The sequence below is a fragment of the Dreissena polymorpha genome, chromosome 16, assembly GCF_020536995.1.
Source record: "Dreissena polymorpha isolate Duluth1 chromosome 16, UMN_Dpol_1.0, whole genome shotgun sequence".
In the NCBI taxonomy this organism is placed as follows: domain Eukaryota; kingdom Metazoa; phylum Mollusca; class Bivalvia; order Myida; family Dreissenidae; genus Dreissena; species Dreissena polymorpha.
The window spans coordinates 46549184-46572751 of record NC_068370.1 but is presented as its reverse complement, the minus strand read 5'-3'; the positions used below and the strand labels follow the sequence as shown (position 1 = coordinate 46572751).

General features: G+C 33.5%; 1 protein-coding gene across 1 annotated transcript in view; it reads right to left on the bottom strand.

The window, feature by feature from the left end:
* LOC127861819 (uncharacterized) overlaps positions 1 to 23568 on the bottom strand; it is a 47912-nt gene that overhangs the window by 18743 nt on the left and 5601 nt on the right. Inside the window, exons 4-6 of the mRNA XM_052400497.1 lie at positions 12199 to 12447; positions 6191 to 6439; positions 2901 to 3149 (exon numbers count right to left, since the gene is read on the bottom strand). Coding sequence (XP_052256457.1) covers positions 2901 to 3149; positions 6191 to 6439; positions 12199 to 12447 — 747 coding nt within the window. The remainder of the gene's footprint in view (positions 1 to 2900; positions 3150 to 6190; positions 6440 to 12198; positions 12448 to 23568) is intronic.

Below are 23568 nucleotides of genomic sequence, written 5' to 3'. Positions count from 1 at the left end.
TTCTTACACTTTCCTTAAACAGGTTTACTGGGATACATATGTTATCTTTAATTTTGATAAATAACTAAGATTAAATTTAGACATATTCTTAATTTAATATACATGTATCATGGCCTTTTTTAAAGTTTTATATTTCCAAGCAAGTTTATAATTTGAAACAGCTTGTGGTACAATAGGTCCTATATAAAAGTTACTCACAATATAAATTAATGTTTTTTAAACAAAAAATACCAACATGCATTATTAGTCTTTACAACATTTGTTATCTAAATTATTAAATTGTCACAGTTATCATTTAATACATAAATTTTTTCTGCAATCAATTTTTACATTTATCAGTGCAATATTTACCCATTCATATAGAATTCATGAATGGCATTCCTAAAGATAAAATGATAAGATCAAATTTTAATGCTAGAATATTTTTATACTGAAGTGCTTGCATGTACATGTATATTAAGCGTTGTTAAGATTGAAAAGAAACACAAAAAATAAGTAATTGCATTTGGTATGGTATTGTATGCTGATACATAAATAGAGCTGAACTTGACGGATTAAAATGAGGTCAAGCTGTGTTTTCATTTTTATTTTAATCAGATATAAATTATGGAAAAGTATGCAAGTGTATGACAGAAAAAAAGTAAGGACATTCGAATTTACACGTACACCACTGTCCCTTTTCTCTTATTGTTTTTTATTGTTAAACTCATCCTCTGAATATCCTGAATAAATGATATTGACATTGAACAAAACAAGGACATGCACTACTGTATCAGCAACTCATGTCTTTCTCCAGAAATTTGCTAAGACACAGGGAAAATATGTTTAATTGTAGGCACTTACTAGTAATCAAATGTTACTGTAATTAAGAAAGTGAAATAATTGAAATAATTGAACAAATATATTTAAACTAAACAGTCTTTAAAAAGCATTGTTGAATCTTTTTATTTTTATGTCTTTCATGATATTAAAGAATTACAGCAACACAAATAGGTGAGAAAATGAAATAAATTAAAGATATAGGCACAGGGGTGCCCTGGTGCTTAAAGAGCCTGGGAAAAGGCATGAGTACTACAAGTATGGTGACTTATTATTTATATAAAAGATCATGTACAGAATTGAATTAATGATATAGCAGCTTGGTTCTGTGAAGTTTTGATTCTGTGCTTTGTTGACAGATTTTTATATTTTTAATAATCTATATATTTTTGTATTATTATAAATGTTGCTGAATGAACTTGTAAGTGTATGAAAGATGCTTCCAGTTGTCCCCTTTCAGGAAAAGCATGGGACAATTAAATTATGTTGTTAAAACAACAATAACGAAACCACTGTACTTGTGTTGGCCTGGAAATTATTTTCAAACTAGCATTGCATTGGTAAAACATAAACATACTGTTTACTTGTTAACTTTGGTCAATATTTATATTCAACATTTCTCATTCACTCAAAATCTTGTCAAAACAGCAACTAATTAGTGCTGCTTCTTGATAATTTTTAATTATTTTCTGATAAAAATATACAGATATGCCTCATTGTTAATATTGCAATATGTTCATTTAATTAAATATGTGCATGAAATCAAATTTAATAGCACGCGCCCAATAGTAAACTTCAACTACTAACAGTTAAAGCAAAGCCGATGGGCGCGGCCATTTTGAATATGCGACAATGATCATGTGACTAAATGTCACGTGCGGTGGAATGTAGTCCGTGAGCCCACGTCAGATGTAATGAACCGCAGTGTAAGAGAGTGAAATTTGGGTACGAAAAATTGTGGGTACGAAACAAATTTTTGGGGTACGGGGAAGAAGTACTCGTTGGGAAACTGACCCATTCAGCGAAACTGGGAGGCGGGTTACATTATCGATCAAATCTAATAATAACCACATTTGGGGTTTTCCCAGCGTCACAGCGTTTGAAGTGCCATCTGGCAGTTTCGTGCATGGCCCTGTCCCGAACCTCTCGATAAATTTGAAAGAGGACGGGAACCCTGCTGTCTTTACCTATATTAATGATAATCAGCTAGGTATGCCGATTGAGAAATTTATCTAACCCAATCGGACTGGCTCGGTCTTTTACAAAGGTCACCATGATTGTGAAGAATATTTTCATGGTATGATAACTTCGCTGAAGCAGCATCGTCAAAAATGAAACTCTTGTCAAGGAATTATTTTGGTTTGAACGTTTGCTTTTGCATACGATATTTTCAAGGGTCTGCCTTAGCGAAACCACCGGGTGTGTTGAAACCGCATGCATGGGTTTAACTAGAAACAAGCAAATTCGTTGAATTGATTACCCACCAATATGCTTCTGGACATAAAAGTATTATACTTGACACTCAAAAAAGCACTTTTTCAAGATACAAAGGGCCATAACTACGTTATAAACAGTTGGTGTACAGCGCCATTTGGCGTGCATCATCATTTTATTCATATAAATACTCATACCAAGTTTTAATGAAATCCGCCAAATCACTTCCAAAGTGTGGCTCCGGACACACAAAATAACATATTTTTTAAGATACAAAGGGCCATAACTCTGTTATTAACAGATGGTGTACAGTGCCATTTGGCGTGCATCATCCTCTTTTCCATATACATACCCATACCAAGTTTCAATAAAATCCGCCACAACACTTCCGAGATATGGCCCCGAACGGACGGAAAGACGGACGGAAAAACGGACGGACGGAAGGACGAACGGACGACACCAAAACAATATATCTCCGCCTATGGCGGGGGATAATAATTGCACGTCATGCTTGACAAGATAAATGGTGAGGTCAGTTAACCAATTATAACATATATGTATATTTTGCTTTGTTATGTTTTAGAAAAGTACCGGGTTTATTTATCGAGCAGTCGACGTATGTATAGGGAATATAAAAAAAATAATACCATCTCGTCTGTCAGTGGTTTGTCTTCCATCGGTGTAGGGCAAAGTTTTGCCGTTGCTGTATCTGTGGTCACTTTTACTCCAATCGTATGTGCTGTAAGATCCGGCGCACCTTCCTCTGAAGCTTTTGAGAAAGTTCTCTCACCTTCCGATATGTCATGTTTCATACTTGAATTGAGTGCAGTCAATTGTGACAAACCTGCATCTGTAGGTAAAGTGATCGATGCGTCGATGTTCATGTATTCTACCTGCTAAGAGATGTGATAAGGTAATCAATTACAATGTCACTTAATTTTAATGTGTTGTTGAACGAATTAATTGTGCAATAGATCAAAAAGTGAACCTATTGTTGTGGTACATATTCAAATTGTTACTGCATTTGACAGTAGCAAAGATGCGTTCATATGCGCCAAACATTGGGCTTGTTATTGATCTTAATTTTACATAGCTGCGTCTTACTTAATGTTAAACTGGACAATTAAGTGCGCAAGTTCAAGGTAAAGAGCTTTGTAAGCATTCGCCAATTTCGTACTTCTAATTATTTCGGTGGTCAACTTAAAGTAACACAAAGTATTTTGTACTGCAATTTCAATTCAATGTTTTTTTAAATGCATAGTGCGCAAAGATATCGCATGGGTACCGCATTACTTTGTTAAAAAGGGGTGCACGTGAAAGGCTATCCTTGTTTTATTTATGTACTTATTTTCTGAAAAGTGTATGTGTGCATTTGTTCGACTGTATGAAGATAAGACATACAGTCCAAACGATTCAAAACCTCCCAGCAGAGATTGTGTTTGTTCCGGGCATAACGATCGACATACCGCAATTGCAGGTAACCACTGCTAGGAGTTTGAACAGTTATGTGCAAAATTGTTTTATGACAAATTGGCACTGTTGTTTGCCTTTTTCCACAAATACCAGAAAACGTGTTGGAAATTATGCATAGTATACCTTGGCCGTTATTAATAATTTGAAGTACTAAACATTTATTGATAGTACCATTAACCTTATATTCATACATTAAAGATATTTGTTGGCGTCGGTAGATTATCGATATTAGTTTACGAGTGGTAAGATACATGACTATGTTGGCCAGTGGAGAAGCCACTAGTTTAAACATGTTTATTTTTATTTGATCACGAGAAAATCTATAATGACAATCTACCGAACCGACCTATGTTCTTGTTGTTAAATTATCTTTCCGATTTGTTTTGATTTTAAACGGTTTCAATAGATACATAAATTTGCTGGAATAATGACGTCATACCGTCAAACTAACGATGTAATATCAACGTTAAACATTGAAACTGATAGAGTAGTTTCACAATTATGAAGGATTAAAATGAGGTCAAACTGTGTTTTCCTTTTTATTTTAATTATATATAAATTATGGAAAAGTATGCAAGTGTATGAAAGAAAACAAATGTGAGGCCATTCGAATTTACACGTACCCCACTCTCCCTCTTTCCCTTATTGTTTTCTTTTGTTAAACTCATCCTTTGCACTTGCGAAGAATATCCAAAAAAAATCCTGTAATATGTAATCATGTTTAAATGTGTATACTTTGATGCATTGCCATACCTTCTGAATACCCTGAATAAATGATATTGACATTGAACCAAACAAGGACTTGCACTTATGTATCAGCAATTCAGGTCTTTCTCCAGAAATTTGCTAAGGCACAGGGAAAATATGTGTGATCCACCAGGTACTGGGTTACCCCTTTGAATTTGTTTATTTTTAGGCACTTCATCAAATGTTACTGTACTTTCAAAAGTAAAATAATTGAACAAATATATTTAAACTAAACAGCCTTTAAAAAGCAGTGTTGATTTTTTATTTGTATGTCTTTCATGATATTGAAGAGTTACAGAAACACAAATATGATAAAATGTAATAAATTAAAGATTTAGGCACAGGGGTGCCCTGCCGCTTAAAGAGCGTGGGGAAAGGCATGAGTACTACAAGTATGGTGATTTATTATTTATTTAAATGATCATGTAAAGAATTGAATTAATGATATAGCAGCTTGGTTTTGTGAAGCTTTGATTATGTAGTTTGTTGACAGATTGTCATATTTTTCTTTTATATTTTTTATTATTATAAACATTGCTGAATGAACTTGAAAGTGTATGATAGACGCTTCCAGTTGTTCCCTTTCAGGAAAATTATGGGACAATTAAATTATTTTGTTAAAACAACAATAACAAAACAACTGTTCTTGTGTTTTTTGCCTGGAATTTATTTTAGGATTTGTATTTTACCATAGAATGAGTTTAATTGAGTAAACATCTTCAGGGTCTATGTGTTCCAAACTAGCATTGTATTGGTAAAACAAAAACAGACTGTTTACTTGTTTACTTTTGTCAATATTTATATTCAACATTTCTTATTCACTCATTATCTTGTCAAAACAGCAACTAATTATTGCTGCTTCTTGATAATGTTATATTATTTTCTTATAAAGATATACAGATTTGTCTCATTGTTAATATTGCAGCATGTTCATTTAATTAAATATGTGCATGAAATCAAATTTAATAGCACGCTCCAAAATTGTAATCTTCAAATACTAGCAGTAAAGGCAAAGCCGACGGGCGCGGCCATTTTGAATATGCGACTATGATCATGTGACTAAATGTCACTTGCGGTGGAAAGTAGTCCGTGAGCCCACGACAGAGGTGAATGTTATGAACCGCAGTGTAAGAGAGTGAAAAATGGGTACGAACAATTGTGGGTACGAAACAAATTTTGGGGGTACGGGAAAGAAGTACCCGTGGGGAACTTGACCCATTCAGCGAAACTGGGAGGCGGGTTACGTTATCGATCAAATCTACAAATAACCACATTTGGGGTTTTCTCAGCGTCAAAGCGTTTGAAGTGCCACCTGGCGGTTTTGTGCCTGGTTTCTGTCCCGAACCTCTCAATAAATTTGAAAGAGGACGGGAAGTAGCATTGTCAAAAATGAAACTCTTGTCAAGGAATTATTTTGGTTTGAACGGTTGCTTTTGCATACGATATTTTCAAGCGCCTGCCTGAGCGAAACCACCGGGTGTGTTGAAACTGCATGCATGGGTTTAACTAGAAATAATTGCAGGCCATGCTTGCCAAGATAAATGGTGAGGTCAGTTAACCAATTATAACATTTATATATATATATATATATATATATATATATATATATATATATATATATATATATATATATATATTACTTTGTTATGCATTAGAAAAGCACCGAGTTCATTTATCAAGCAGTCAAAGTATGTATAGGGAATATAAAAAAAAATACCATCTGGTCTGTCAGTAGTTTATCTTTCATCGGTGTAGGGCAAAGTTGTTCCGTTGCTGTATCTGTGGTCACTTTTAATCCAATTGAATGTGCTGTAAGATCCGGCGCACCTTCCTCTGAAGCTTCTGAGAAAGTTCTCTCACCTTCCGATATGTCACGTTTCAAACTTATATTGAGTGCAGTAAATTGTGACGAACCTGCATCTGTAGGTAAAGTGATCGAGGAGTCGATGTTCATGTCTTCTACCTGCTAAAAGATGTAGTAAAATAATCAATTACAATGTCACTAAATTTTAATTTATTCTTGAACTAATTAATTTTGCAATAGATGAAAAAAGTGAACCTATGTATGTGGTACTTATTTTCTACAATAAAAAAAAATGGTCATAACCGCAACTCCTGCAAAATGCGATGTCGTGAATGTGAAAAGTGTATGTGTGCATGTGTTCGACTGTATGAAGAAAAGACATGCAGTCCAAACGATTTACCACCTCCCAGCAGAGATTGTGTTTGTTCCGGGCATAACCATCGACATACCGCAAGTACAGGTAACCACTGCTAGGAGTTTGAACAGTTATGTGCAAATATGTTTTATGACAAATTGGATCTGTTGTTTGCCTTTTCAACAAATACCAGAAAACGTGTTGGAAATAATGCATAGTATACCTTGATTGTTATTAATAATTTGAAGTACTTAACATTTATTGGTAGTACCATTAAGCTTATATTCATACATGAAAGATATTTGTTGGCGTCGGTAGATTATAGATATTAGTTAACGAGTGATAAGATACATTACTATGTTGGCCAGTGGAAAAGCCACTAGTTTTAACATGTTTATTTTTATTTGATCACGAGAAAATCTATAATGAAAATCTACCAAACCGACTAACGTTCTTGTTGTTTAATTATCTTTCCGATTTGTTTTTATTTTAAACGGTTTCAATAGATACATAAATTTGCTGGAATAATGACGTCATGCCGTCAAACTAACGATGTAATATCAACGTTAAACATTGAAACTGATAGAGTAGTTTCACAATTATGAAGGATTAAAATGAGGTCAAGCTGTGTTTTCCTTTTTATTTTAATTATATATAAATTATGGAAAAGTATGCAAGTGTATGAAAGAAAACAAATGTGAGGCCATTCGAATTTACACGTACCCCACTCTCCCTCTTTCCCTTATTGTTTTATTTTGTTAAACTCATCCTTTGCACTTGCTTGAATAATGACGCCATACCGTCAAACACACGATGTTATATCAACGTTAAACATTGAAACTGATAGAGTAGTTTCACAATTATGAAGGATTAAAATGAGGTCAAGCTGTGTTTTCCTTTTTATTTTAATAAAATATAATTATGGAAAACTATGAAAGTGTATGAAAGAAAACAAATGTGAGGACATTCGAATTTACACGTACTTCAGTGTCCCTTTTTCTCTTATTGATTTCTATTGTTAAACTCATCCTCTGCACTTGCGAAGAATATCAAAAAAGTCCTGTCATATGTAATCATGTTTAAATGTGTATACTTTGATGCATTGCTGTAGCTTCTGAATATCCTGAATAAATGATATTGACATTGAACAAAACAAGGACATGCACTACTGTTTCAGCAATTCAGGTTTTCCAGAAATTTGCTAAGGCACAGGGAAAATATGTGTGATTCACCGGGTAATGGGTTACCCCTTTGAATTTGTTTAATTTAGGCACTTCATCAAATGTGACTGTACTACTACTTAAGAAAGTGAAATAATTGAACAAATATATTTAAACTAAACAGCTTTTAAAAAGCAGTGTTTAATCTTTTTCTTTGTTAGTCTTTCATGATATTGAAGACTAACAGCAAAACAAATAGGTAAGACAAGAGCAGCGCATAACGGGTGCCAACGCTCGTCTGCGAAAGCTTGTCAGACTATATTTTAGAGGTCACAATGACCTTGACCTTTGACCTAGTGACCCAAAAAGATGTGTGGCGTGTAGAATTCATCAAGGTACATCCACATATGAAGTTTCAAAGTTGTAGCTGGAAGCACTTTGATTTTAGAGCCAATGTCAAGGTTTTAGCATGACGCCTACGTTGGACATCGGACGACACGACGAGCTGGCTATGACAATACCTCGGGTTTTCTTCGAAAACAGCCGAGCAAAAAATGTAATAAATTAAAGATTTAGGCACAGGGGTGCCCTGGTGCTTAAAGAGCCTGGGGAAAGGCATGAGTACTACAAGTATGGTGATTTATTATTTATTGAAATGATCATGTAAAGAATTGAATTAATGATATAGCAACTTGGTTCTGTGAAGTTTTGATTATGTAGTTTGTTGACAGATTGTCATATTTCTCTTTTATAATTTTGTATTATTATAAATATTTCTGTATGAACTTGAAAGTGTATGATAGACGCCTCTAGTTGTCCCCTTTCAGTAAAAGCATGGGACAATTAAATTATTTTATTAAAACAACAATAACAAAACAACTGTACTTGTGTTAGGCCAACATTTTTTTTATAAATTGGCTTACGGGAGCGCCGACCGTATTTTATGTCAAAATGTAATAAAAATAAAAGTATCTTTCTCTAATTTTATTTTCATAACGTCCGCCGACAGTGTTTTAGTCCCGCGTGAAAAAAATAAAACTTTCGAAGACAACAATCAAAATTTATATTCGCAAGCGTTTTATCGCATCCTATTTTATATAATATTACTATCGGTACATTTCATTGGCTGTTTTAAATAGAATAAACCGATCGTATTCGTGTTTACGTAAAAGCTCTGTTTACGCATGTAAAATGGCGTGCTCTAAAGTGTTCGTTGACGACAATAACAATGACCAGCGTCAACGGAATTATTTTAAGATAGAAATTATTGAGAATAATAAGGTTAAATCACACATTATGAATATTACATTATCCATGTCGGTGGCGGATGTTGTGGCTGAGATTTTTGTCGACGGAGATGAGATAGTTCTCGTCAAAAACGCATTTGTAGAAAATCGAACACATATATACAAAACTATCACGTTCGGTGTCTTAAAGGATTTCGGGTTCGTCTTTTTTCGTACAATTTGCTCTGGTATTAATCATAAAATGAATGCAGTATGTCTATGGTTTTGTCTTTTTTGAAAAATATTTCTTTACACCTGTCAATTATTTAGTCTTTAATACTCTGTCATTATTAAAAGAACTGTTTATACAAAGAAAAAAATGTGCTTCCAAGGGATCAATTTTTAATATTATGTAATGAATTTATCGGTGAGTCTTTAAAGTAAAAAATATCAACTAATTCAGTGATGACAGTCAAAAAGATGGAAGATGGGCTACAGTCAAATTCATTGCTTTTATGAAATTGTATTTGACATGTATATATTTCATTAATAGTTACAAAGCTGTAGAGGAAGAACTGGTGTACATCTGTGGAAACCCACTGTTCTATGCAGGAATTCATATTGATCACATTATTGTCAAGGAGGGGCTGTCGTGTAGTTCAGATATGGAGGCATCCTATTATGCAGGTTTGCAAGCTTTATTTAAATATTGAATATATTGTTTCATAAATAAATGTTTACCAACAAGAATACACAGCAGACATCAAAATATTGACATTGTGAATGTATGAAGTTTGCAAAGTTGACAATATGTGGTCTATCAGCATCACAAATTATTAAATTCAATAAATTAATACGGTAGTAGCTCGTCTTATTTTTGGTGCAAGACACAATACATATTAATATAATCTGAAAAGTAGATCTTATGGAATAAATACTGAAAAGATGGGTCCTTTGGAAGCACAAATTGCACCCAAAAAAATTAAAGCAGACCCGGTTTGATTGGGTCTGTTCATGGTGGTAGAATGAACCATAAATTCTGATTTGCTGCAGTAATAATTCTTACAAAATGATAATATTTTGACAGATATACAAACTTGATAATTGGCATATATTTCGAGTGAAACAGTGGTATTTGACGACGTCTGTTTCTATTGTGGCGATACAGAGGTACTGGACACCGATGAAGTGAAAAGGTTAAAAGAAGACTTTGGGATAGTAAGTCCGATCTGCAAAGCTTGCAAAGACATTAAATCCATAAAAACTAGAAATGCAAAGAAAGTGAAGAAACAAAAAAGTGACTGTTCTTTTCCTCCAAAAGTGTTCCTCTGGGATGTTAACAGTTTAAGTTTAGCCTGAGACATAATATTGTGGTTAAGTGTTCAAGGAACTGGGATTTTAACAGTTGAAGTTTAGTCGTCCCTCTGGGATAAAATAGGTTTTCTAGTCAAAAACATATATATATGTTGTTCTACTGTTGTGTTTGATATGTATATGACAGTATAGGTTTTAGTAAATTTGACAGTTTAAATTTGTCTTGTGTTGGACTCTTTTCATTAAAACTACTAGTATTTAACATTGATTTCTCAAGAAAGGTTTTTTAAGCAGGACATTAAACAATAACACAAAAAGTGCTAGATCACACTTTATTTCATATCAAATAAACACTGAGTGATTCCTTTTAATAATGTACATTTTTTTATTCTGACAATAGCAAACAAAGAGAACATTCAAAAAGAATTAAGATTAAAAAGAAATGTTATTGAAAAAAGCATTTATATAAATAACACTATTTCTATTGCTTCTAATGACTAACTGTTATCATTAATAAGATATATATTACAAATAAGATATATATTACAAAAGTAACATAAAAAGTTGGTTTATAAAAAAAATTAACAAGTTTAAACATTTTTTTATATTTTTTGTCGACTCTCTGGTTTTTGTTCTTTTATTTTTATTTCGACCCCCGACCCTATTTTTCTAAAGAAAATTCCCGGAAACCAATTTATAAAAAAATGTTGGCCTTAGCCTGGAATTTATTTTAGGATTTGTATTTTACCATAGAATTAGTTTAATTGAGTAAACATCTTCAGGGTCTATGTGTTCCAAACTAGCATTGTATTGGTAAAACAAAAACAGACTGTTTACTTGTTTACTTTGGTCAATATTTATATTCAACATTTCTCATTCACTCATAATCTTGTCAAAACAGCAACTTATTATTGCTGCTTCTTGATAATGTTATATTATTTTCTTATAAAGATATACAGATTTGTCTCATTGTTAATATTGCAGCATGTTCATTTAATTAAATATGTGCATGAAATCAAATTTAATAGCACGCGCCCAATTGTAATCTTCAAATACTAGCAGTAAAAGCAAAGCCGATGGGCTCGGCCATTTTGAATATGCGACTATGATCATGTGACTAAATGTCACGTGCGGTGAAAAGTAGTCCGTGAGCCAACGACAGAGGTGAATGTAATGAACCGCAGTGTAAGAGAGTGAAATTTGAGTACGAAAAAAAATTGGGTCCGAACTATTGTGGGTACGAAACAAATTTTGGGGGTACGGGGAAGTAGTACCCGTGGGGAACTTGACCCATTCTGCGAAATTGGGAGGCGGGTTACATTATCGATAAAATCTAAAAATAACCACATTTGGGGTTTAACAATTTCCCTGCGTCACATCATTTTAAGTGCCACCTGGCAGTTTTGTGCATGGTTCCTGTCCCGAACCTCTCTATAAATTTGAAAGAGGACGGGAACCCTGCTGCCTTTACCTTTATTAATGATAATCAGCAAGGTATGCTGATTGAGAAAATTTAGCTTACCCAATCGGACTGGCTCGGTCTTTTACAAAGGTCACCATTGTGAAGAATATTTTCATGGTATGATAACTAAGACGAGCTGCGTCGCTAAAGTAGCATTGTCAAAAATGAAATTCTTGTCAAGGAATTATTTTGTTTGAACGTTTGCTTTTGTATACGATATTTTCAAGCGTCTACCTTAGCAAAACCACCGGTGAGTTGAAACCGCATGCATGGGTTTAACTAGAAATAATTGCAGGACATGCTTGACAAGATAAATGGTGAGGTCAGTTAACCAAGTATAACATATATATATAAATTTTGCTTTGGCAGTCAAAGTATGTATAGGGAATATAAACAAATAATACCATCTCGTCTGTAAGTCGTTTGTCTCTCATCGGGGTAGGGCAAAGTTGTTCCGTTGCTGTATCTGTGGTCACTTTTACTCCAATTGTATGTGCTGTAAGATCCGGAGCACCTTCCTCTGGACCTTCTGAGAAAGTTCTCTCACCTTCCGATATGTCACGTTCCAAACTTATATTGAGTGCAGTCAATTGTGACGAACCTGCATCTGTTGGTAAAGTGATCGAGGAGTCGATGTTCATGTCCTCTACCTGCTAAAAGATGTAGTAAGGTAATCATTACAATATCACTTAATTTGAATTTGTTGTTGAACGAATTAATTTTGCAATAGATGAAAAAGTAAACCTATGTATGTGGTACATATTGAAATTGTTACTGCATTTGACAGTAGCAAAGATGCGTTCATATGCGCCAAACTGAAAGGGCTTGTTATTGATGTAAATTTTACATACCTGCGTCTTCATAAATGTTAAACTGGACAATTTAGTGCGCAAGTTCAAGGTAAAGAGCTTTGTAAGCATTCGCAAACTTCGTACTTCTAATTATTTCGGTGGTCAACTTAAAGTAACACCAAGTATCTTGTACTGCTTTTTCAATTCAATGTTCTTTTTAAATGCATAGTACGCAAAGATATCGCATGGGTACCGCATTACTTTGTTAAAAAGGGGTGCACGTGAAAGGCTATCCTTGTTTTATTTATGTACTTATTTTTTACAGTTAAAAAAAATGGTCATAACCGCAACTCCTGCAAAATGTGATGTCGTGAATGTGAAAAGTGTATGTGTGCATTTGTTCGACTGTATGAAGAAAAGACATACAGTCCAAACGATTCACAACCTCCCAGCAGAGATTGTGTTTGTTCCGGGCATAACCATCGACATACCGCAATTACAGGTAACCACTGCTAGGAGTTTGAACAGTTATGTGCAAATTTGTTTTATGACAAATTGGCACTGTTGTTTGCCTTTTCCACAAATACCAGAAAACGTGTTGGAAATAATGCATAGTATTCATTGTTTGTTTTAATAATTTGAAGTAGTAAACATTTATTAATATTACCATTAACCTTATATTCATACATTAAAGATATTTGTTGGCGTCGGTAGATTATCGATATTAGTTAACGAGTGATAAAAATCATTACTATGTTGGCCAATGGAAAAGCCACTAGTTTAAACATGTTTATTTTTATTTGATCACGAGATAATCTATAATGAAAATCTACCAAACCGACTTATGTTCCTGTTGTTTAATTATCTTTCCGATTTGTTTTGATTTTAAACGGTTTCAATATATAAATTTGCTGGAATGATAACGACATACCGTCAAACTAACGATGTAATATCAACGTTAAACATTGAAACTGATCGAGTAGTTTCACTACGAGTAGTTTCACTATTATTATTTAATTCTTTGATCAGGGGCCTTTGCCATTAAAAAAAACATTACCTAGTCATTTCACGGCGGAAAGTTGACCAACTCACATTTTAAGGTCTATCTGGTTAACCAGTTCTTAGTGCATAATTATACTTATGCAAGTAATTGACAACCGACCCACTTGAATTAAAGATAGGGGGAATGGCCGAAGTGGGGCAGTGACCAATCACCACACACATTAATTGGCGGGTCATTTAACAATTCACCGATAATTCCATTACAACCATATGCAAGCAAAATAATAAAAACAAAACTAGTATTTAATTCAACTTAAATAGTTAATATTTGTACGTTGGTTTCAGTTAGAAACATCAAAAACACACTTTAAACCTTTATATCCGTGCTATTTGCCTTAAAGTTATAACCCATGTTTCAATATTTCGCATCAGTAAAGAAACAATAGTATAAAAAGAGTTCCTCTTTATCGTAACGCGCACTATACCGTTCTGTAAAATGGACATATTTTCATTAAATGTATTATTAGTAATATGTCCTTAAAAACAGTGTGTTAAAACTGCATTATTGGTTTGAAATGAAAACAAATGCATGCTTGATCTATTTAATGATTTTTGCTGGTAAACCATTTAAATATCAATATATTTGACTGTTATGCTATATAGACGCATTGGCTTAATTGCCCAAATAAGCAACACATGTATGTTGGCCATAAACAAATAATATCATATCGGCAGTGGATTCTATGTCTTTGATTGCAAACTTCGTACTTATTATAATTTTGGTGGTTTACATAAAGTGACAACTCTTATTTTGAACTTTTGAAATTTTATTCAAATAGTCTTTTACAACGAAAATATGCAAAGATAGTACATGGGTCTTTTTGTATTACAATTTCTATATTTATCAGGGGTGCACATGAACAATAATGTTTTTACCTATGTACTATTTTGACTACGATGAAACAATTGTTCATAACCGCAACTCCTGCAAAACTCGATATCGGGAATGTGAAAAGGGTCTGTATGCGTTTGTTCAGTCAAAAACCCGTGTATGAAAAAAGACATGCAATTCAAACGATTCTCAACCTTTCAGCAGAGATTTTGTTTGTTCCGGTTATAAACATCGTCATTCCGCAATTACATATTCTAATTGCGAATTTGGACACAAATGTGCAGATTTGTTTTTAATGACAAAATGACACTTTTTTTGGCTTTTCGACAAATACCAGAAAATAATGCTGGAAATAAAGCATAGTATAACTTGGTCGTTAATAATTTGAAATTTCAAGTACCTTATGACAACGATGTAATTGTTATTCATACAAACGGTTTTATCATTGAGATTTAATTGTGTTGTTTTAAAGTTTATTATGATGTGACATTAATGTTATTCCCAACGTATCTTGTATTGATTGAATCGATTTGGTGTGCTTAAAATATGTGAACGTCTTGTATTTAAAAAAAGCTTCTAAATTCATTTAGCACAAAACCGCATACTTATTACAAATTTACATTATGCAAATATTTATCGAAGGAACAATCTGTATTACTTGTATATTCCGTTTTTAATACATCGATATTTAATCTATTTCATTTAATTCTTGTAAGTATATCAAACATTTTTTAAATATCTCTTGACACATATTGCATTTTGGTTTATTACTAGTTTTAATGTGAAAGTTTACATAATTTAGAAACTTATTCTTAATGATATTGTAGACACGTGTTTTTGAACAGAACATTAATTCTACTTTGCTTTATAAATTATTTTTTAACTCAATGTTGATGAAAACTTTACATTACAATCTGTAATTAAATAGCACATCTATGTTCATTATTAAGAAAATACTATGAAGGTATTAATTAATTGGATCTTCAGATGGAATTATATTGAGATATAATAAAATTAAATCGCAACAGTTAAGATGGGCAGAACATAATAAGAAGACCGAATCCAAACTTTCGAAGAAAAATAGCCAGAGTAACCAAGTTCTTCACTTTCTTATTGAGAGACAAATCCAAAGAAATAATAAACAACCTTTGAAAACAATACCAATTACATGTAAAGTCATAGGAATAAGACTAATTACGATGATAAAGCAAATAAAAGTCGAATAAAATGAAACTTGAAACTCGCTAATTTGATGAAACGCTTCTTTATACAATTAAAATGGCGTTGCACAATACATATATATGTACATAAAATTGAAACAAAATAAGTGTGATTGATACTATTATGAAACATTTATTAAAGTATGTATAATCTAAAATTGTGTGATATAAAAAAAACTGCTGTAAGAAACTTAAGCATTAAAACAATGCCGGCTACAATATTAAAACACAGTAAAATATTATGTAATAAATTTATATAACTAGGGTTAAGACAATAATTCAAATGATATAATGAGCAAATTTTTTGAAACATAAAGACACTGAGGCGTAGCCCCAACGTCATAGTAATGATACTAATTTCTGACCCTATTTGAATCGGCTGGCTGCCAAAGACCAAATTCCCAAAACTCCGATTTACCACTTAATTTATGCGCAATTAAAGCAATTCTTCGCAGATCTCAATAACCCGCCTTGTAAAAACAGAACATCACTATAGATCATGACAGTGTCATTAAAAGTGTAAAAAAAAAAATTGAAACAAATCACCTAAGCATTGGCTACGACATACTTTTTTATTGTTTATATTTTCATGCGAGAATAAGTTCCTCACTTGACGGTCTAGGCAGAAATGATACGAGTGTTTACAGTGATAGTAAGAAGAATTCTTTTCTGAGACATTTTTTGAAGACATTATATTTGGTATTTATTAATATATTTTAAAAATTGTGTTATTTCATTTCGCGTTAACAAGACATTCCAGAAAACAGAAATGAAAAAAAAACTACAACAAATATTCACAATCATTCTCGAAAATAGACGAAGTAACAGGATATGGTATTTCACTGCGCAGATCGAGTGCGCAAATCGAGCGCGAAAAGTTCTACGTGATACAAAGCACACAATCTGTGCACCGTTCTTTTTCAAGGGAAAGTGGATTGTCTTGTGTATATACATTACAAAGGAAGTATGGGTATTTTCCTGCATTATGAAATAGAATGCTTTTTTAGGCTATTGAAAGTGATGTATTTGATGCCAACAATAAGAGTTTTTTGCGGCAACGTTGTTGTTGTTGTATATCTTCACCGCCTATGTAGACGAATTCTCTACCAGATATGTAGAGTTGAACAAAAGGTTATCGTTCTCACCACTAGTATCGTGTAGTCCTCCACCGTCTATGTACACAATAGTATATACACAAACTTTTCTTACAGTCTCAGAGCTTCTGCACTCAACCGCTAAGTTCAATCCGTATAAATTCGATCAAATGGAGGAATTCGGACAATACATCCTAAATGCATTGTACGGCACACTTAATCTAGCCCCAGGCCTTCAGCGCCAACAGCGATTTGATTCTTTAACTAAAAGGATACGTGAAAGGATATTTCTGCACTCTGGCTGTCGGATTCCGCAGCTACTAATGGATATATAGACTTTTGTCATGACAGCTCGTAATAATAGGTCCCTTGTGGGGAGAAATTGTCGATACGACAATAACAATGCTTCTCTGACAGTTGGCTGCCTTCATTTGCTAAGAGGTTCAAAGGTCTTCTGGCGTAAAATATTACTTATCTTGTTTAAAAAGATATTTTCACGATTCGTATAATGATCTTTTGAAAGATGACAATTTGTCGCAAAAAGCGGAAGGACCATTGTTAAATGATACCAGTTGGTAGTTGGCATTAAATGCTTGAACAGCAGCTCCATCGTGTAGTGTCCATTGTTAAATCTCGATTATAACAAGAATGGTTATTATATTTGCTATCTTAGAAAAAGAAAAAAAAGATGTGTTTGTCAAACACTATGTCCCGTCATATAATTGACCTTTAACCTTGAAGGATCACCTTGACATTTCACCACTCAAAATGTGAAGCTCATTGAGTTACACATGCATGCCAAATATCAAGTTGCCATCTTGAATATTTTAAAAGTTATGGCCATTGTTAAAGTTTGACGCAAATAAACAAAACAACATACAGACAGGGCAAAAACAATATGTCCCCCAGTATAGACTTGGGGGCATAAAAAGGTGACGAGGTCTCATGCTGATGAAGTGAACGATGCAAACCGTAATATGCATCCTACCTCATGAGGTGTGATTGAACCTTGAATAACAGTATGAATAGCCGTCATTATACATGTATGTCATATATAATTCGATCGCAAACAGTTGCACCAAAGAAAAAGAAGACAGACAATGCAAAGATCGGATATAAAATGCTTCATTGTATGCAGCGTGAGTCAAGCGGTTTCAGTGTGTTCCGTGCAGGCTTCAGAGGTGCATTAAAGATGAAATAGATAGTTTTTTGTCTATAAGTCTGAAGGTTTAGTCTGATGGGCAGATGTAAATCGGCAAATGAGGAAATGCGTTTGGATGGTATGATTAAAAAAGAGCACCGAGTATGAATCAAATGTGATCATAAAAAAGTAATGGCAATTTTAGCAAAATTTAATACTTTGACCTTAAGAGTCAAGGTCATTCAAAGGTCAAGGTCAAATTCAACTTGCCATGTACAGTACCCTCATAATAGTAAAAAAGTATTTGAAGTTTGATTGCAATAGGCTCAGTACTTTAGAAGTAAAGTGTATGCAAACACAAAATTTTACCAAATATTCAAAGTTACTTAGTAAAAAAAGAGCCATAATTCTGTCAACATGCCAGTCAGAGTTACATAACTTTGCCTGCACAGTCCCCTTATGATAGTTAGAACGTCTTCCATGTCTGAAAGCAATTGTTATGATACTTTAGGAGTAAACTGGACCAAAACACAAAACTTAACCAAATGTTAAATTTTCTAAGTATAAAAGGGGACATATTTCTGTGAAAATGCCAGCCAGAGTTATGTTACTTTGGCTGCCAAGTTCCCTCATGATAGTAAGTAAGTGTTGCAAGTATGAAAGCTATAGCATTGATACTTTAGGAATAAAGTAGACCTAAAAACAATTAACCACATTTTCAATTTTCTTAGCATAAAAGGGACCATAATTCTTTGAAAATGCCAGTCAGAGTTACATTACTTTGCCTGCATAGTCCCCTTATGATAGTAAGTGTTGCAAGTATGATAGCAATAGCTTTGATACTTTAGGAATAAATTGAACCTTAAAACAAAATTTAACCAAATTTTCAAACTACAAAAGGGGCCAACATTCTGTCAAAATGCCAATCAGAGCTACAAATCTTTTTCTGCACAGTCCCCTTATGATAGTTAGTAAGTACCGCAAGTATGAAAGCAAAAGCTTTAATACTTTAAGAATAAAGTGGATCTAAACACAAAACTTAACCAAATTATCAATTTTCTAAGTATAAAAAGGGCAAATAATCATGTCAAAATGCCAGTCATAGTTACATAACTTTGCCTGCACAGTCACCTTATGATAGTTAGTTAGCGTTGCAAGTACGACCGCAATAGCTTTGATACTTTAGGAATAGAGTGGACATAAACACAAAATTTAACCAAATATTCAATTTTCTAAGTATAAAAGGGGCACATAATTCTGTCAAATGCCAGTCAGAGTTATTTAACTTTGCCTGCCCATTCTCGTCATGATAGTAAGTAAGCGTTTCGTGTTTGAATGCAATAGCTTTGATACTTTATGAGAAAAATGGACCTAGACACACAACTTAACCTAAACACAAAGTTTAACCGGACGCCGACGCTCAGGTGATGACAATAGCTCATTTTTCTTTTATTTTTAAAATAGATGAGCTAAAAACTCTCAAGCATGTACATGTACAACTGGCTGTTTAACATGCCCTGTTTGCGAATGGCAATAATGCGCATCTGATCAAATAGGTTCAATTATGTCCTATCGCTCTTATAAATAAGAAAGAAATTTTATGGATATAGCAGTAGAACAAAATCTGTATTCGAAATATAATTGCGGTAAATTTAATTGCACAAGTTTTAAAAAAGACATTTAATTAGAAAATGTTGACATTATAAAAAAAAACTTATTGCATACATAGAATGAAAGAATTTGAAAATGTGTAAAATCTAAATTTCACAACGATAACATCTAACACATATATGTTAAGTGTCGATCTTGGTAATTTATGTAACTCAGTTCCAGAAGCTAAAGAAGATATTTGATATTAAAAAAGAATGAGAAAATTCATAGTGCCATAATGATCAATGCTGTATGCCATTTACTGTTCATACATACTTACTTACTTATACCTCTTTGCCCCGGACGGAGCTTAGGGCCTTTACCACAGCTCTTCATCTGGATCGGTCCATGGCCCGGGATTTCGCTTCTCCCCATGACAACTTTATCTTTCGAAACTCAATGTCCAGTGTTCTGCGCCAGGAGTTTGTAGGCCTACATCTTCTTCTTTGTCCTTGAGGGTTCCAATCCATGGCTTGCCTTGCTATGTTGGGTTGGGTTCTTTGCAGCGTGTGTCCAATCCATCTCCACCTCTTCTGTAGTATGGAATTCGTAACAGGTTGCTGCCTTGTTCTTGCCCCTAGGTCCTGGTCTGAAATCTTCTCTATCCTTCTTATCCTTAGGATCTGCATGAGACATTTGTTGATAAATACTTGCAGACTCTGGTCCAGACGTCTATTCATTTTACAGGTATCAGCGCCATAGAGGGGGACTGTCTTGACATTGGTATAAAAGAGCCGTATCTTTGATTTCCAGTGGATGTTCCGATTGTTCCACACTGGTCTCATTGTCACAAATGCGTGGCGTGCTTTCCCTATTCTGGCCTTGATGGCTTTTTACTGTACATAACTGATTAAAAAGTTGAATCTAGATACAGTGGTCATGTGTCTGGATTTATTGACAAAACATTGTTACGTTAGTACGAAAAAAGAATGTTTAACCAAACGTCAGCCAACAGTAACGTTTATGCAGAGTTGTGTTTCATTCTTAATTAAAAACAAGATGTGTTTGTGAAACAATATGTTTCCCCCCCATATATTTTACATTTGACCTCGAAGGATGACATTGACCTTTCACCACTCAAAATGTGAAGCTCCATGATATTCAAATGCATGCCAAATATCAAGTTGCTATCTTCCATATTGCAAAAGTTAAGGCAAATGTTAAAGTTTGACGCAAACAAACCAACAAACGAACCAACAAACAGACAGGGAAAAAACAATATGTCCCGCAGTATAGACTGGGGGAAATACAAATCCATGTTGAAGTAATACATGTTAGCATGGTTATCTTGTGTTATACAAAATAAATAAAACATATGAAACTTTGCCAGACAATATAAAAAAGATTACCTTACTAATAAATTAAAAGCAATAAGACAAATATATATCGGAAATCCTACACAATTCATAAATTTTGTAGATGGCATGGTTTCTAGCTTTACCCATGCAGATTACGTTTAATTACTGAAAGTAAGTCTTTAGAATTGTTTATCGGTAATTTTGATGATTAAATCGAAATTCTCCGAAAATGAATAATGAATTAAAGACGTGGTTAAAAAACAGTCATACTCGAACCAGATATAACAAAAAAAAAGATAACGTTGTGAAAGAAGCAAAACTTATAAGCTGAGGGCTGTATATGATGGCAAAAAACTGATAAGAGATTGGCTTACATGGAACGTTTGAGGTGCATAAATGAATTCGAATTTTAATTTGTTTTGTTGAAACTTAATACTTGTAACAGGATCGGTCCTTCTAATAAGAATGAACATACATGTAATTGCCTTGCACATCAAAGTTAATTAAAAGTATGCGAGGTGGCAGATATTCATAATGAATGCAGGATTGTTTCAGTATTAAGAGTTTTTACCAAAAGCATCATTAATAAGTTGACGAAAACATTTCTATATTTTGTGTTGGGTAAAGAACTAGAATATATTGTATATTGTTAAAAGTTCAGACCTGTACAACATGTAAACACTCTTTTATTTAAAAAAAATAAGTTAACCATGTTGTAAGAACTTACAAATGAAACTCAAGTACAAACTGTGCATGCGTCTGTAAAAAAAGTACAAAGAACTCAATAACCTTTTTTGTCAAAGATGCCTTTTTGCAAATGCAAAAGGCTATTTTTAATAAAACGTTGGCTTGTTTGTTTACATTTATTCTCTAATATGCAGTGAACATTTGCATAAAAACATCGCTGGAACTATTAAAAAGTACAGTAAACGCAGTTGTGTTACAGTAATGCAGGCTAAAGTTCTAAACATATAACACACACGTCCTAATAGTTATGAAGGTTAAATAGTATTACACAGAGATTCCACCTATTCCCACGAACTTTTATAAATGCTTGTTAAAAGTATATTGTGTAAAACAGCAGAGGCTTTTTTGCAGCTATTTCGTAGACTATGAATTGTAGGGGTTACCATTCTAGGTCTACAATTATAAATAAAGCGTTTCATTCCGAGACATAAATTGTTATACTTTTCAGATGGTTTACCAATTTATCCCAATATAAATGTTTTACAATCGAAACTTCAATTCTTATCAATCTTTTAACAGATGTGATGTGATGTAAAGATATATGGGGGGGGGGGGTGCGTTTGTGCGAGCGTGCGCAAGTGTTGTGGTGGGGTAGGGGTGCAGATTTATTTTTGTCGAGCAACAATATGGGCTTAATATATCCCTGAAAAATTGGAAAACAATAATCACCATTCATTATTGTGACGTTATCGTGTTTACGCAATCTTTATTATTTTCAATAGCTTGTAGCATTCCTCCAAATTGTATAAATTTTACACTAGCACCAAGTTAGTGCGAGAAGCCCGCTCTAGTTAAAAATATTCCATTGTAATTCATGATCTCTTTAACAAATGGTATTCCTTTGTGACACCAACTTTAAACATAAAAAGGTCAATGTTAAATTGAAAACTTATTATTAAAGAATAATGGAAGTTTCTGAACGTTTGTGGTATTGTCTATTGCAAAATGGTTGATAAAATTTGCGAAAGATTCTACGATGTCTCCGAAATTGTTAAAAAAATCTTTATATCATTATTGTGTGAGAGTTCCCTATTTTTTGCAAAATATAATACTTTCATTAGATGTTCTATGTTTGATTTGCACGTATTTGTACAGCCAAAAGATCTCATAAAAAATTATTCTGACAAAAGGTCACATCAAAAACACATTGTGCTGAATGCGCTTGTCAATTTTCCCTAAACCTATTAATCACAAAATGTTGATTACATGGTTTTTATTACATCATCTTGTCAAGCAATTGCGCGGCATTGTCAATATGTTGATTGAAATAAAATTAGGTAAGTACATATTTTATAATATTTTGCATGATGCAATCACATTTACAAAAATGCATTTATTCATAAGCTGTTTTACATAATAATTCCATTATAATCATGCAGGCGTTTGATTTAGTTTGTGAGCTATAAAGACGTTATGATTCCATAGCAATTGCAATTGCAATCGTTTGCAATTGAATGCTTCTGTGTTAACGTGTGAATATATCATTTATAGTACTGTAAATGTATAATTGGGTCAAATTAAATATACCTTAAACTTCAATTTAGTTTGTCAATTATCCTTTTGGCCTATATCAAAATGGGTAGATGCGACATACATTTTTAAAAACTTGCATAGGCATTATACCATAAAGCTTTTATGAGAATTAGGTAAAGCATCGCTTTTAGAAATGGAAACCTCCGATAGGTGTTTCTACTCAACCTAAAAGATAGTTGCAATGGCGTACGGACGAAATTGTAAGGCATAAAACATATATCGATAATAACGGATGCTGTTAAGAAGGCATAACAAGAGCATCGCATAACGGGTGCCACGCTCGGCTACGAAAACTTGTCAGAATTTTTTTAAAGAGGTCACAGTGACCTAGACCTTTGACCTACTGACCCAACAAGAGATGTGTTCGTCAGAAACGCAATGCCCCTTACTGCGCCACTTTGAAATA